This window comes from Ammospiza caudacuta, chromosome 15, assembly GCF_027887145.1.
Source record: "Ammospiza caudacuta isolate bAmmCau1 chromosome 15, bAmmCau1.pri, whole genome shotgun sequence".
NCBI lineage: Eukaryota > Metazoa > Chordata > Aves > Passeriformes > Passerellidae > Ammospiza > Ammospiza caudacuta.
Genome location: NC_080607.1, coordinates 8,961,519 through 8,975,937, shown reverse-complemented (window position 1 = coordinate 8,975,937; position 14,419 = coordinate 8,961,519). Strand labels below are relative to the sequence as shown.

General features: G+C 52.7%; 1 protein-coding gene across 1 annotated transcript; it reads left to right on the top strand.

Annotated features, from left to right (window-relative positions):
* Positions 1 to 488: 488 nt before the first annotated feature.
* Positions 489 to 14,391, top strand: MYBL2 (MYB proto-oncogene like 2). The gene is made up of 14 exons (XM_058814826.1): positions 489 to 582; positions 1,100 to 1,193; positions 2,293 to 2,364; positions 2,739 to 2,831; positions 4,422 to 4,642; positions 4,771 to 4,927; positions 5,629 to 5,898; positions 7,107 to 7,493; positions 8,946 to 9,085; positions 9,365 to 9,464; positions 10,052 to 10,165; positions 10,672 to 10,788; positions 10,931 to 11,077; positions 13,068 to 14,391. The coding sequence occupies exons 1-14, from the start codon at positions 563 to 565 to the stop codon at positions 13,194 to 13,196; spliced, it is 2,061 nt and encodes a 686-aa protein (XP_058670809.1). The 5' UTR covers positions 489 to 562; the 3' UTR covers positions 13,197 to 14,391.
* The last annotated feature ends 28 nt before the right edge of the window (positions 14,392 to 14,419 follow it).

Sequence of the window (14,419 nt, the reverse complement as noted above, 5' to 3'; positions counted from 1 at the left end):
TGCATGTGGGGTGTCCTGGCTCGGTGTAAGCATGTAAGCATAGACGCGGGTTGTCAGGGCTCGGTGTAGGGGTGGATACGGTGTGTCGGGGTCGATGCGGGTTGTCCCGGCTCGGTATAAGGGTGCATGCCGGGTGTCCCGGCTCGGTGTAGGGGTGATGCAGGTTGTCCCTGCTCGGTGTAGGACTGCATGCCGGGTGTCAGGTGTGGATGCAGGGTGTCCCGGCTCGATGTAGGGATGGATGCGGTGCGTCCCGGCTCGCAGTAGGGCTGGATGCCGGGTGTCCTGGGTCAGTGTAAGGGTGGATGCGGGATGTCCCGGCTCGGTGCCGGGCTGGATGCGGGGTATCAGGTGTGTATGCCGTGTCCCCGCTCCCTGAGGGAGCAGAGGGCGGGGCGGGCGGGCGCCCTCCCGCGCGCGCCTCTTTGTGCGGGCGGGATGCGCGGCGCGCATGCGCGGCCCGGCCCCGCGCGGGGGGAGCGCCGTTGGCGCGAGATAGGAAAGCGCCGCCAGCGCCGCAGCTCCGGACCCGCGCCCGGCCCTCAGCGCGGCCCGGCCCGACATGGCTCGCCGCGCCCGCGGGTGAGTGCCGGCCCCGCCGGGCCGCCGCTGCCCGTGCCCGCTCCCAGCCGCCGGAGGCTCCTCCCGGCCGCCCCGTTCCCGCTCGCCGGCCGGACAGCGGGATGCAGGGCGGCGGCCCCGCGGTACCCGCGCTGGGACAGCGCCCCGGCTCTGCCCGCTCGGGAGCGGGGGGCGAGCGGGAGCCCCGCGGCGCTGCCCGCACCGATCCCCGCGCCCCTTTGCGCCAGCTGCTGAGCTGTGCCTGGGTGCCCCCATGCAAAGCCCACCCCGAGGGACAGAAGGGAAAGAAATGGAAAGAAATACTCTTTCCCCTGCTCTGGGCAGAATAAAACTTTCCAGCTGGCGCCTAAAGTGGAGGATCTCCTTTCAGTCTGGACTGTGTGGGTGGGTGTCGGTGAGGCTGGGGCTCGGTGCTGGAAGGGGGAGATCTGGAGCTCTGCTCTGTGTAGTGGAAGTTGCTCCCTCTCCTGCTTTTTTTATCAGGTAGAGATGATAATTTTCCTTTATTCCCCCCTAGCGAAGACCAGGATGAGCAGCATTACCAGGACACGGATTTGGATGTGCCGGAGCAGCGGGATGGCAGGTGCAAAGTCAAGTGGACACCAGAAGAGGTGAGCGAAAGCCTGACATTTCCGAGAGAGGTGCTTTGGTGTCATGTCAGGGTGCCTCTGACATGGCACCCTGGGCTTGGGTGACTCCACCCCAGCCCTCACCTGCTGGCCATGATCTCACCTCCTCCTGGAGAGGACCTTGTGTCTTTTATACTGAGCTCAGGCCTGAATGAGGCTCAGAGGTTCAGGGGAGTTTTGAAGTGCAGCCTGAAGAGCAAGAGCTCAAACATTTTTAACTTAAGCCTGTGAGTACTGAGTGAAACACCACTGCCTGCAGCACTCCTGTGAGCACAGAGGAGTCCAGATGAGGGCTGAGGCCTCCAATGAGCTGAAATGTGCAGTGGAAATGTACTCCTTTTTCTGGAGCATTGACACTTGGGATTATGGCTTAGTCATCCTGGCTGAGAGCCTGAAGTTAACTGGGATATTCTCTTCCTTCCTCCCAGTTTCACTATCAGTTTGTGCTGTGTGAAAACTACAGCTGGGTCAGAACACCAAGAAAGGTGACTTTTGTGGAGGGATCAAAGCCTTGGGCTCCTGTTGGGCAGGGAATAATTTCATTATTGAATTATCCAGAGCTCACAGATAAGGATGTCTCTAACAGGCTTTCTGTGAGCTGTGGGAGTTTGCATACCCAGGCTATAGCAGGGATCACAAAAGAAATGCTGTAGAGTCCTGTGGCACTGAAAGAAGAGCACTGTGCAGGTGGTGATACGCTTCGATCAGTCAGCTTTCCTGGCCAGACAAAACCAGTGGCTGGGCTGGGAGATGGGCTGTCTGGTCAGGAGTGTTCTGGGGCTGGCTAAACAGGCCCTTGCCACAGGGTTTGAACCAGATTGTAAAGGAACAGAGCTGAGCTCTTGTTTTGTACTTAATGTATGAGCTTGTCCTAGTACAGAGCTCAGAACCAGTCTGTTCCAGTTGGCCTCCATGTACTGGAGGGCTGCTAAACACTGTTGTGAGCTGCCTTCCTCCCCTGAGCACACAATGCCAACAAAACCTTGACAGTTCAAAATATGTAACTTGTTCTTTTAATGTCAACAGCCCTGTGGTGTGTGTTTTCAATGTATCTGAAAGTGGATGTTTTTGTCCTTTGCAGGATGAGCAGCTGAAGATGTTAGTGAGCCATTATGGGCAGAATGACTGGAAGTTCCTGGCCAGCCACTTTCCTGTGAGTGACCCCATGCCCAGCTGGGAATCAATTCCAGTGTTTGCATGTTGCTTCTTCCCTGTGTCTGTGCAGTGGGACTCTTTTCTGACTCTGCTCTGACTTCATGGCTCCAAGCTGTGAAATGGGGCTGCTTCAGGGCAGGGGGACCTTCTTGTATAGAAGGTTTCCCATGGTGAGTCTGTTGGTGAGAAATTGAGGTTCCTGTCCCTGTGTCTGGTGCCCTGGGCCCAGGACCTCCATTTGTGTTCTCTGTGTGCTTGTGCAGGTGTTCTGTGGGACAGCCTGGCTGTGTGGGGTCTGCTGTCACTTTGGGAGGTTTCTGGGCCTCTGGAGCCCCTGGTCTGACACCAGAATGTTCCCATTGCTGTTCCCAGAACCGCAGTGACCAGCAGTGTCAGTACCGCTGGCTCAGGGTGTTGAATCCAGACCTGGTTAAGGGCCCGTGGACCAAAGAGGAGGATCAAAAGGTAAGTCAGGGCTGAGAGGATCAGAGTGTTGGACTGTCTTTGTCTGCAGAGAGGGTGGGGTTGTCAGACCCCTCCTCAGGTGTTGCACACTGTGTGTTAATTGTTCTCCCTGGTGGGTACCTGTGAGAGCAGCTCTGTCTGTCCTGCCCTGAGCAGCTCAGGCAGCCATGGTTGAGATGTCATGTGATGTGATCTAGGCCCCTCCAGGTAAACACCTTCCCCCTTTCACACAGTGCTGCTACAGTACAGTGCTGCCAAGGGAGAGAGAGCTGAAAAGGGAATTAATTCATCTGCCTGCTGGCAGGTCTCCACCTGGCCTGGCCAGGTTGGATCTAAGAGAAAATAAAACTGGCATTTCCTGTGCCACTGTAGGCAGGCTGGAGTGGATGTCTGAGGTTGGCTGGGTGAATCATGACTTCTGTGAGCCTGTTTCTCTGCTGAATCCAGAGTCAGCCAAGAGGGGCCAGCTCAGACAGACTCATCATCTGTACTTAAGAAAAGTTGGAGTGAAATCCCAATTTTACCAAGGTTTTCTGGTACAGAGCATCTTAGTTTGTCAGATTCTCTGTAACACTCCTGCTCCCCAGCTTCTTTCCCTTTTGGTCCCATTATGATTTGTCAAGCCCTAAGGAAGCTTCTCCTGATGTTGTTCCCTGCTCTTACAGCAGAGCAGTTGTTGCCTGCTTTCCCCTTCCCTTTGCCTTGTCCTGACTGCCAGCCTACCCATCCTGGCCAGGCTGGGCTCCAGCTCTCTCCTCATTGCTTTGCCCAGCTCCTTGGCCTCAGTTTTGCATCTTTGGTCCATTTTTCTATGCTTGAAAGGCAAGAGTCTGCAGCAGGGACATTTGTTACATGAGCATCACTTCTACCTGCACCTTTCAGCTCAGCACAGCTGGTCAGGGTAGAAATGTTCTTTGAGAACTCCTCAGCCAGGATTTTGGTGGTTGAACATTGCAGATTGTTTCATCCTGACTGTGCTCTGCATATTTTAGGAGCCCAGAGTGGATTCAGTGCCCAGAAATATTTGTGTTGGGGCTCTGGGAGAAGTGACAAAGCCCTGGGTGGAGGATAAGAGGCAAAGTGGATGGTTCTGAAGTGAATTTAAATATCTCCCTGTGTGTCCTGGTGCTGTCAGGGCTTGGAGCTGCAGCCTTGTCTGTCTTGGGTGTACCACAATGATGGGGACAGTTGTCACACAGCCAGGTCCTTGCAAGTAGGGAGGGCAGAGGAGCCTTGGAGCAGGTGGGACTTGGCCCTTGCTCAGAAATGGGAATGTGTTTCTACATCTGGGCACCTGCCAGTCTCCACCCCATCTTCTGTCAGGGGTCATCTGCATTCACAGGTGCCCTGTGGCAAAATGTCTGCATGGAAGCAGCTTCCTACAGAAATTTGGCAGAATTATTGCTCTCATGAGGGTTGGAACACCTGATAGCCCTGCTGGCTCCCTCCAGCTTGTCCTCCAAAGGGGCCTTCCTTTGTCTGCCCTTACCTGGTCCCAGGAAAGGCAAAGAGCAAAGCCTGAAGATGACTGCACTGACCTTCCCCTCCTTTTTTTTCCATTTCCTTATTTCCCTCCCACTCTCTCCAAAGGTGATTGAACTGGTTAAAAAATATGGCACCAAGCAGTGGACCCTGATAGCCAAGCACCTGAAAGGGAGGTTGGGGAAGCAGTGCCGGGAGCGCTGGCACAACCACCTGAACCCTGAGGTGAAGAAGTCCTCGTGGACAGAGGAGGAGGATCGCATCATCTTTGAGGCCCACAAGGTCCTGGGGAACCGTTGGGCAGAGATTGCCAAGCTGCTGCCTGGGAGGTAGGACCCCTTTGCTCATTGCTGCCTTCCCTGCTGGCAGATCTGTGTGTTAGGCTCTTGGGATGGGGCTGGGCAGGGTGGTGGAGCTGCTGCAAGTGATGGTTTGCTCCCTTCTGCTCTCTCTGCAGGACTGATAATGCTGTGAAGAATCACTGGAACTCCACCATCAAGAGGAAGGTGGACACGGGAGGTTTCCTCAATGAAACCAAGGAGTCCAAGTCTCTGTACTTGCTGGTGGAGGTGGATAACAAGGAGAAGCAAAGTCAGACAACAGCTGAGAGCCAGGTACTGCACTTGGAGCTGGGTCAGTCCCTGCCCTGCCAATGCATTCTGGAGCTCTTCATCCACCCTTCTGCTGCCTCTCGCTGCCTTTTCCACACCTGGTGTCTGCATGGACAGTCTGTGCCTTCCCCAGCCTCCCAACTCTCTCTCTCCAGGAGACTGAGTGTGTTATCCAGGCAGAGGACAACAGTCTGCTAGAGCTGTTACCTTGCCAATCCCAGCATCAAGTCTGTCTTAGACCCTGAATATTCATTGTGCTGTTGCTGGTGAGAGGAGGAGGCTGCTCCAGACAGTGTATGTGTGGGAGCAGGGTGAAGAGATACTGTGTTCCTTTCCTCTAGAAAAGGAAGCAGGGAAGTACACCCAGTGATTGTTTTCATGAAGATAGCATGTAGTTTTTGAAGGCAGGCTCCTGATAAATAGGAAACAGAACTAGTGCTACATGCTCAGCCTAAGTACAACTTTCTCCTGGGACACTGTTAAATGAAATCTTCAATTAAAGAGTCCTGTGCTCATTATGTTGCATGGACTCCTTAGGCAGTGTATGGGACAAAGCAGTGAGGGAGAATGGGGATGTGAAACAAACCCAGTGGCAGGTAGGAGGGTGGGCAAAGCTGAATGTGTCCAGGTGCTCTCTGTCCCCAAGATTTGACACTGTTCCCTTGCTTTCTGCTGATGTCTGGTCTTTCTTTGTCTGTGTGAAGAATGTCCTGCCAAACTGGCCAGTGGATGTCTCTGAAATAAAGGAAGAAGATGTCAGTGATGAGGAAGTGACAGGTGTGCAGGAGCTGCCCTTGGAGCTGCCAGCTGCAGAAGTGGCAGAGCAGAACGTGGAGGGGACCCCAGATGATGCAGTGCCCGAGGATGGCACTTCATTGGTGGAATCACCATACAAATGGGTTGTTGAAGCTGCCAACTATTTGTACCCAGCTTGTGCCCCAGCCCTCAGTGAAGCTCTGGATATGATTGAATCTGTAAGTAACGGACCTTTGTTCCTCCAGTTACTGTTAGGGTGTTATCCTTACCCCTCTTGTTTGAGTGAACTTACTGGATCCCCCTGATCATCACCCTGAGGAGGACTGGGTCAGTCACTGCCATGCAGCCTGCCCCTGTCTCTCTTCCAGGGCTGGATTAGATCTTTCCAGCTCTGCCAGTATTGCTGTGGGCTTGTAGCTTTTCCTAGCTGGATATCCTTGTGCATGGGCTCTGCCTGTGTGGGAGGCTGTAAGTGCTGGCAGACTTGATTTCCAGCCCTTCTTTGTCAGCCAGAGTGTGCCCAGCTCTCCTTTTTGCAATGGTTCAGGCCCATGCTCACTGACTGCCCTTTCTGTCCTGTCCTGGGGTGGGTAGGACAGGACAGACTGGGAATAAGCCAAGCCCATTGTACTATGCAGGACAGACCCCTTCACACTGGCATAACTGCAACCATTTGCTTTCAATGGAGGGAGCTTCACTGAAATTAGTTATTTTCAGCCAGTCAAGCAGTGCTGAGGTCGCCTGGGTGACAGAGGCACACCAGGGTGGGAGGCTGGCTAAAATCTACAGGGCACTTTGCTGCCATCAGAGGGAAGTTGCCTCTGCAGCCCTCAGCCTGCCTGAGGCATGAAGGAGTCACTTTGCCTCTGTATAGCAAGATGGTGTGCCTGAGGCTGAGCAACACATCTGTGGGCCCTTGGGGCCTGCTTGTTTGGTGCTGGGTGTTGCTGCTGGGGTGGAGCTGTGAAGCAGCTCACTTCTGAACTGGTCTGGTTAGTTTTAATCTGCTTTCAGCTGTGCAGGTTACACCAGAGCCCTGTGCCCAGTTCTACAGGTGTGCCCAAGACTGTGGGTTGCTCTTGGGTGATAGTTCTTCCTTCAGTCCCTGTCCCCAGCCCTCTGCCCAGCTGTTTTTGTCCTTTGTCTGAGGGGGTGCAGCTGTTTGTGCAGCTGTGCTGTGAACCAAACAGGGAAACCAGTTTTGCATAAATAGAAAAAGCTGCCCTGTGCACAAGCAGCAGCTCTCAGCTGGGCCAGATCCCTGCTCTGCTGTGGCAGAGGAGAGCAGGGCTTGAGCTGTCCCTGCCCAGGCTCCTTCCAAAGCTTGGTGCCATCTCACTCCCCAACTTATTTCACCTCCCAGTTCACCAGTCTGTCTGCTCAGCTGCCACCCTGGGCTGCTGCTGACGCTTTCCCTTGTGTGCAGGACCCAGATGGGTGGTGTGACCTGACCCAGTTTGACCTGCCTGAGGAGCCCTTGGCTGGCAGCAGCAGTGGCAGTGCCAGCCCAGCCAGACCAGCACCTGGTGAGGCGGCCCCGGCACTGCCCAGTGTCACAGAGTACCGCCTGGATGGCCACACCATCTCTGACCTGAGCAGGAGCAGCAAGGGAGAGCTCATCCCCATCTCCCCCCACGCTGAGGGCAGCTTTGGCACCCCGCCCTCGGTGCTGAAGAGGCAGAAGAAGAGGAAGATCTCCCTCTCACCTGTCACAGAGAACGTCACCAGCACCAGCATGTCCTTCCTGGACTCCTGCAACAGCATGACGCCCAAGGGCACCCCTGTAAAGACACTGCCCTTCTCTCCATCTCAGGTATCTTCTTGCCCTAATGTCATGTATGCCCATCAGCTCTGCCAGCTTTGTGCTCCTCCTGCCTTGAGTGAGGCTGTGCCGGTGTGCAGAGTGTGTTCCTGCACTAAAAGAAGCCTCAGAGCTGGTTTCTGGCACTGCTTCTCTTCAGTGCTGCCCTTCCTGTGGGAGCAGCAGCCTGTGTCTCCATCTGGGAGTGACTGCAGCTTTAAGAAAGCCCAGCTACCCTGTCTGAGGGGCAGGGCACATCATGAGGAAGGAGCCCTCTCTTGCATACCAGGGTGTGATGGAGAGCACACTGCTGCTGTCCCCAGGGCACTGCTGCTGTCCCCAGGGTATTGCTGCCCCAGCTGTGGGCAGCAGAGTGGCACTAGTGTAAACTTGCTTTCCCTATCTGCTGCCCAGCCTGTGTGACTGAACTGCAAACAAACACCTTGTGCAGATCTGTCTTTCTGTGTCTATGGAAATGCTCCTGGCCTTTGTTGCAAAAGGGGCTCAGGATCTTTCAGCCTTTGCTGTGACTCCCACATTGCCTTCACATGTGGTCTCCAACACATATCACCTTGGAGCACTGTGGTGGTCAGACCCACGAGTGTCTAATGTAGAAGGGGTGAAGTTGTGTCTATAAATCAAAATAAAGGCTGCTGCATTCTCCAGCACAGTTCCCAATGCAACTCTGTTGTCCAGACCCTCCCCAGCTGTACCTTCCAGGCCTTTATTTCTGCTGTTTCTGCAGCAGAAAACATGGGAGAGGCACCACAGGAGAGTCCAAAATGCAGGTTCAGGAGGACCTTGAATGAAAGCCCAGCACAAAGAAGAAATCAGAGCAGGTCCCATAATGTCCAGCTCTGCAGAGTGTGAAAAGCAGGAATGTGTGGAGTGAGTCTGAGAAGACAAAAGTGCATGCCCTGCCTCAAGCTGAGCTTCAGCCATCAGTGAATGTCACAAACACAGTTTTTTTCTTCCAAGAGCCTCTTTGGTACAAACACTGTTCCTTATGGGAGCAGAGCTGTCCCTCACTGGCTGCTGGGAAGTCAAACCCTAGAATAGCTAATACAGCTTGCTGTTTTCTCATATTTAAGCTGAAGACAGCTCAGTGCAAGACCTGTTAAGTTGTACAGTTTGTGTTACATGGACTTCCCTCATGTTTGCCAGCCTGAGTTGGGTGAGCTGGGATTACCAGTGCAAGGAGAGATTCTCTTTACTCTGTAACTGGTAGCTCTGATAGTTGTATCAGCTTTATGGGAAGTGTATAATCTTTATTGGTGTGAGGCACCTTCTGGCAACTTTTGTGTATCCATTTACAGAACTGTGAGCCTGTAACCCCCACAGGTTTGGGAGGGTTGTTTCTACTTCAGGGTTTCCCTCATATTTAAGGAAAAGTAATGGCTTGGGATGCAATGCTGGGCTGCTTGAGACTGAGTGTCTTTAATTTTTCTTTCCTGTGCTGTGCAGTTCTTGAACTTCTGGAGCAAACAGGATACACTAGAACTGGAGAACCCCTCCCTGACCTCCACGCCTGTGTGCAGCCAGAAGGTGATTGTCACCACCCCACTGCACAGGGACAAGACCCCTCTGCTCCAGAAGAACTTAGCGTAAGTCCTCCCTTTCCCACACAGGAGTCTGGTCCAGCTCAGACACAGCTCTCAGTACTTGTCATGGTATTACTGAGAAAGGTGCAAGACAGGCTGGGGATTTCCTTAAATCACTGTTTTCTCCCCCAAAACAACTCTTCTCTGAGCTGCAGGGAGTGAGTGTCCAAGCTCACTGTGGGCACAACCAGTGACCTCTGTTGTGCTCAGCTGCTGGCTGGGCTGTGGCCTTGTGTGGGTTACAGCCTGTCTGATCTCTTGTCTTTCCCTCTCTGCTCCCAGGTTTGTCACACCAGATCAGACATATGTGGTGGACAACACACCTCACACTCCCACACCTTTCAAAAATGCCCTGGAGAAATATGGACCAATTAGACCTCTGGTAATTATTGGGCAGGGCTGTGCCTTGTGGGGCTGATGAATGCAAATGAGGCACAGGGTTGGGGAAGGTTGGGGCAGGGCTGTGAGCAAACTCTTATCTGTGCCAGAACAAAGGGCAGTTTGGTAGTGCCAGGCTGAGAGGGGAGGGGTGAAGGGGACATTGTCACAGTGATCATTTCATTGTAAGGAGCTGCAGGACTTTTAGATCTTCTGTGAACTAACTAAAAATGCCAAAAGCTGCCTTGCATCAGGCTGCAGTGTTTGGATTGAGGAACAGGGAAATGATCTGCCTAGGGCTCCCTGAGGAGCTGGATCTCCCAGGCCTTGTGTGCACATAGGTCCCTGATGGCACACTGGGGTTCAGCTGATAAGTCCCTGCACCTGGACTGCACCTGGATAGATCCTATAAATCCATCAGGCTAGCAGAAAACCTGTCATATCTTTTCCAGCTGGGAAGCAAATAGTTTTTGTGTTTGTCCTCCCTCTGTGGGCTCTTCTGACCCCATTGTCCCTTGAGGGGAATGCTTGTGAGCCTGCCCAGCACAGAGATTTTGACTGCCTGGTGCTCTCTCTGCCTTTCCCCCCCAGCCCCAGACCCCTCACCTGGAAGAAGACTTGAAGGAGGTGCTCCGAAGTGAAGCTGGCATTGAACTCATCATCGAGGATGATGTGAAGCCTGAGAAACAGAAAAGGAAACAAGGGGTGAGCTGGCTGTGCTCCATATCAGCTGCTAAGCTGCCCTGTGCTCTTAAGGAGTGTTTTGGCTGGTTTTATTCATCCTGCTATAGGTGCCAAAATGCTTTTAGCCCTGTGGCTGTTCTCTTTTAATCAGCAAGAGGTGCCTGAGGTTAAGACCTGCTTAAAGTACCTCCTGTAGTGTGCTGGTTTATACTGAGCTCAGGCTTGTTGGCACACTTGGAGCACCTGGGGCATGTTGAGCTCTCAGAAGGCTGTGGGATGGCATGAAAAGTCTCAAATTCTTGGTGGCCTCCCCTTCTTACTAAAAGCTCCAACTCTAAACTGATGGCCCAAGATGCCAGGAGGGGAGCGCTGTAAGCTGCTGTGCCCTGTGGTGGGGAAGACTGCACACATCTTCCCCCTGAAGTGCTGGTGCCATTCAGAACTGGGGTGCTGTGGCCTTGGTGGGCCCTCAGGGTGGCCTTTGCAGGGTGGCTTTGTGCTGACACTGGTGTCCCTGCATTCCCCAGCTGCGCAGGAGCCCAATCAAGAAGGTCCGGAAGTCTCTGGCCCTGGACATTGTGGATGAAGACCTGACACAAAACCTGCCTGCCCTACCCAAAACCGTGTGTTTCAAAAGAGCCCAGGTGAGGGATTGTGTGCTCAGAGCAGGCTCTGCTCTGAAAAAACTCTGCAAAGCAGCAGTAGCAGCCTGGAGCTGCCTTTGAACAGCCCATGGGGATGAAGGGCTGGATTTCTTCTTTCCTTACACTTTTTCTCCTGGTGCAGCCTGTGAATTTCCTGTCAAGGTCCCTGAACCTGTCCTCCTCGAGCAGGAAGAATGACAGTGGTTTGCTCAACAGAGCCTTTGTGCAAGTGCAGCCAGAGAAAATGTCCTACAGGAAAATGCCAAGCCATTTCAGACCACCAGAACCGGTAAGCCCTGCAGCAGCCACTGCTCTCCCGGGCAGGGTTTATCTGGCAGTGCAGCCCTTGTCCCTTGAGGAGTGAGGGATGGAGCTCTGAACTGCTGCCCAGGCATCCCTGCACTGTCAGGGCTGTCTTTACACCAAGGCTGGGAGATGCTGAGCCAGAGGTGTCATTTTATGTTCCTCAAACACACAGCTGTGGCCTGCTCTATTGGAATTAAACACTGCAACACTGCTCAGCATGTTTAGCCCTGGATTTTCTCATGGAAATCCTCACCCAGAAAGGAACTTGGATGACTGCTCTAGCAGTAAAGTAAACCTTCCTTTTTCCAGTGGGCACTCCTTGAGTGGACAGCAGCAAGCTCATCTTTTTCTGCTTTTCAGGGCAGAGCAACTCTGAAGTGCTGTATAAAGGTTAAACAGGAAGGTATTTCCCACCCCTGTGTTTTTTAGGGTGTTTCTGGGTAGTGGGGAAGGCTGTGTGCCTTAGGCAACATAGGCTGGCTTTATCCTGCTTTATCCTGACCCTGTGGCAGTACAGAGCTCCAGTGGCAGTGTGACACCTTGTACCTTGTGCTGAGGTTGGTGCTGTTACAGCAGCTCTGCTCCTCAGCTCTGCACAGCTGTGCTGGAGTCACAGCAGCCTACAAGTGCCCTCTGGGGCATAAACAGATCTCTCTACAGCCTTCACTCACAGGCAGGATGCATTCATAGAGGGGTGTCCCTATTAGCTGGGTTTAGATAAAGTCTAAGTGTATGGAAATTTGGACCATAATTTTGTAGGTATTTACTTGGATTGAGTCATTTGAGGTCTCTGGTAGCTTCAGTGGGGATGGAAACATGTGCCATCCTTGTTGGGGGGGTTAAACTGCAACTAGGAGCTTCTGTGATGGTGTTTACCCATCCCAGGAAGGTGCAGGGTTGTCCTCAGAAAACTGCAGTGAGTGGGGATCTGTCCCTGCATTAGAGCTGTCTTGTGAAACCTATTTCTTCTGACAAATAAATACCCTTCAGCCAGAGTAATTCCTCCTCCTTCCCAAAATAAACCCTTCTTAAGCACTTCCATTTCTCCTCCTGTCCTCTCCAGGGTTGTGTTGCTCTGAGAGCTAATGGCTCTGTATAAATAAACTTTGGGGGTGACAGGGAGGCAGCTGCTGTGGTGACAGAGCACAGGTGTGCAGTGAAATCCCTCTGCCCACAGCCAGCAGGGCAGTCTGTGCTGCTGCTGCCTCTGGGGATTTATTGTGTTGCTCTGGTGCTGCTGGCAGGCAGTTTTTAGTTAAGGAAGCTGATCCAGCTCTGGGCTGAGCCTCAGTGGGCCCAAAGCCACTCTGGGGCTGTGTGGGACATTCCTGCTGTGGCCAACACTGGAGCCCTGGTTCTCTGCAGTGCAGGTATTTCCAGTTCAGGGCATTGCCTGTGTCCTGGCATTTACCAGGAGATCCTCAGGGGCTTTTCTGGAGTGCAGAAACACTCATGGGTGTCCTTTCTGCATGCAGAGACTGAATCACTCCTGGGTTTTGGCTTCTCCTTTGTGCTGAAACTGAAGGCACCAGATTGCTGTTGAGGATGGCATTGGATCAAAACAGACCTGGGACCCAGCAGCTCCTGTTGGAGTTGAACTGGTTGGCAATAAACTCCAAAGCTGTGCTTGAATTCCTTCTATCATTCTGGAATATCTTCAGGGCACTGAATTTTAATAGGTTTGTGCTTTGGGGTTTTTGTCTTGAGGCAAGTAAGGGAAAGCCCTGAAAGGGATTGTCTTGAAGCGGAGCACTCACCTGGGAAACTGCTGACCCTAAACCCCAGAAATTGCCACCTCAGCTGTGAGGAGTAACTGGTAGTGGGCAAGTTCCTCCTGGCTGTGAGATGGTTTCTGAAGTTTTATTTTCCTTGCTAGTTTTATTTATTTTTTCAGTCTTTTAGAACAGGATATCACAAGATGTTTGTCCTTGGCCTTGACTGTGTTGTACACATCCTTTCTCTTCCCTCTGCAGATGACCAGGGCTTGGAAAGCAGTGGCCTGTGGTGGAACTCGAGATCAACTCTTCATGCAGGAGAAAGCTCGACAGTTTTTGGGCACATTGAAACAGAGTCACACATCAAGGACCTTAATCTTATCATGAAGGATTGTTTTGCTTTCTAATCTTATTTTTTAAACCTTTTTAATAAGTGGAGGGGGAACCACAGGAAAAATTATCTTCTGCCAGACCTTTAGTATATGGGAGTGGATTTTTTTCCCCTTCAGTTCCCAGGTAGATCTACATTGTAATAAATGGGGCTAACTGCTGGCTAGTGTGTGGAATGCAAGCTTTGGGATCATTATGGAAAGGCAAACAAGGGAGGCTTGGAGAGCTGACAGCAAGACCTCTCTCTGCAAGACCTGAGTTCTGGAGAACTGGAAGCAGCAGCTGTGTTGCACCTTGGAGCAGCAGATGCTGGAGACTGACCTCCCAGCATCCCTGGATTCCTGCTGCTGCTCTGGTACCTCAGCAATGACTTTGTGAAGGTTCTGCATGCCTTGAGTGTCTCTCCTGGCTTTCCCCAGGGGATGGAGTGTCCCCTGGGCTGGAGAAGGAGGAGGGAGGCTGTGGTGCTATGGGGTGAGCTGTGCCTGGAGCCACTGCTCCCTGTGGGGCTGCTTTGTGCTGCCATGGCTCCAGCAGGGGCCTCTCCCCACGACTGTGCTCCCTCTTCCAATAAATGATGGTGCTCACATCCCTTGGACTCTGCCTCTGCCTCACAGCACTGGGGGAAGGCAGCAAAGTGCTGGGGTTTGTGGGGGCTCTTTGCTTTTTGTCTTGGAAAGGTGTTGAATTCCTGTTGGCTTCTCAGCAGGGAGAAGGGATGCTCTCCCCACACACACACACTCTGAGTTTCATCAGCTGTTCTGAAGTTTTGGCTACTTTATGTAAGTCAGATTTGTGATTTCTGCAGAGGCTGGAGAAGAGCAGCAGGAGTGTGTGATGTTGCAGAGCCTTTCTGTTGCCCTTGCTTTGGAGACTAAAGTTGCACCATGTAGCTATTCCAGTGTGGGAACAGTAGCACTGCCCTGGTTTGAGGTGGCCAAGGATGGAATGTTGGGATTTTAGCAACATATTAACTTTGCAATTGGAAAGGTGTTGGGAAAACTGCAGAGCAGCTCGACAGAACAGGAAGAGATTTTTGGGTGAGCTGTGATGTTCTTTCCATGGCCAAAGCCAGCCTGGCAGATCTGCCTCTGCCTGGGGCTGTGCACAGAACAAAGATGTGCCCACCCCAGGGTGCAAAACCAGAGCTGGGCTGTACAAATCTCCTTTCAGGTTATGGCTTATGCTGGAAATAGAGTCAAAAAATCCTTGCTGACAAA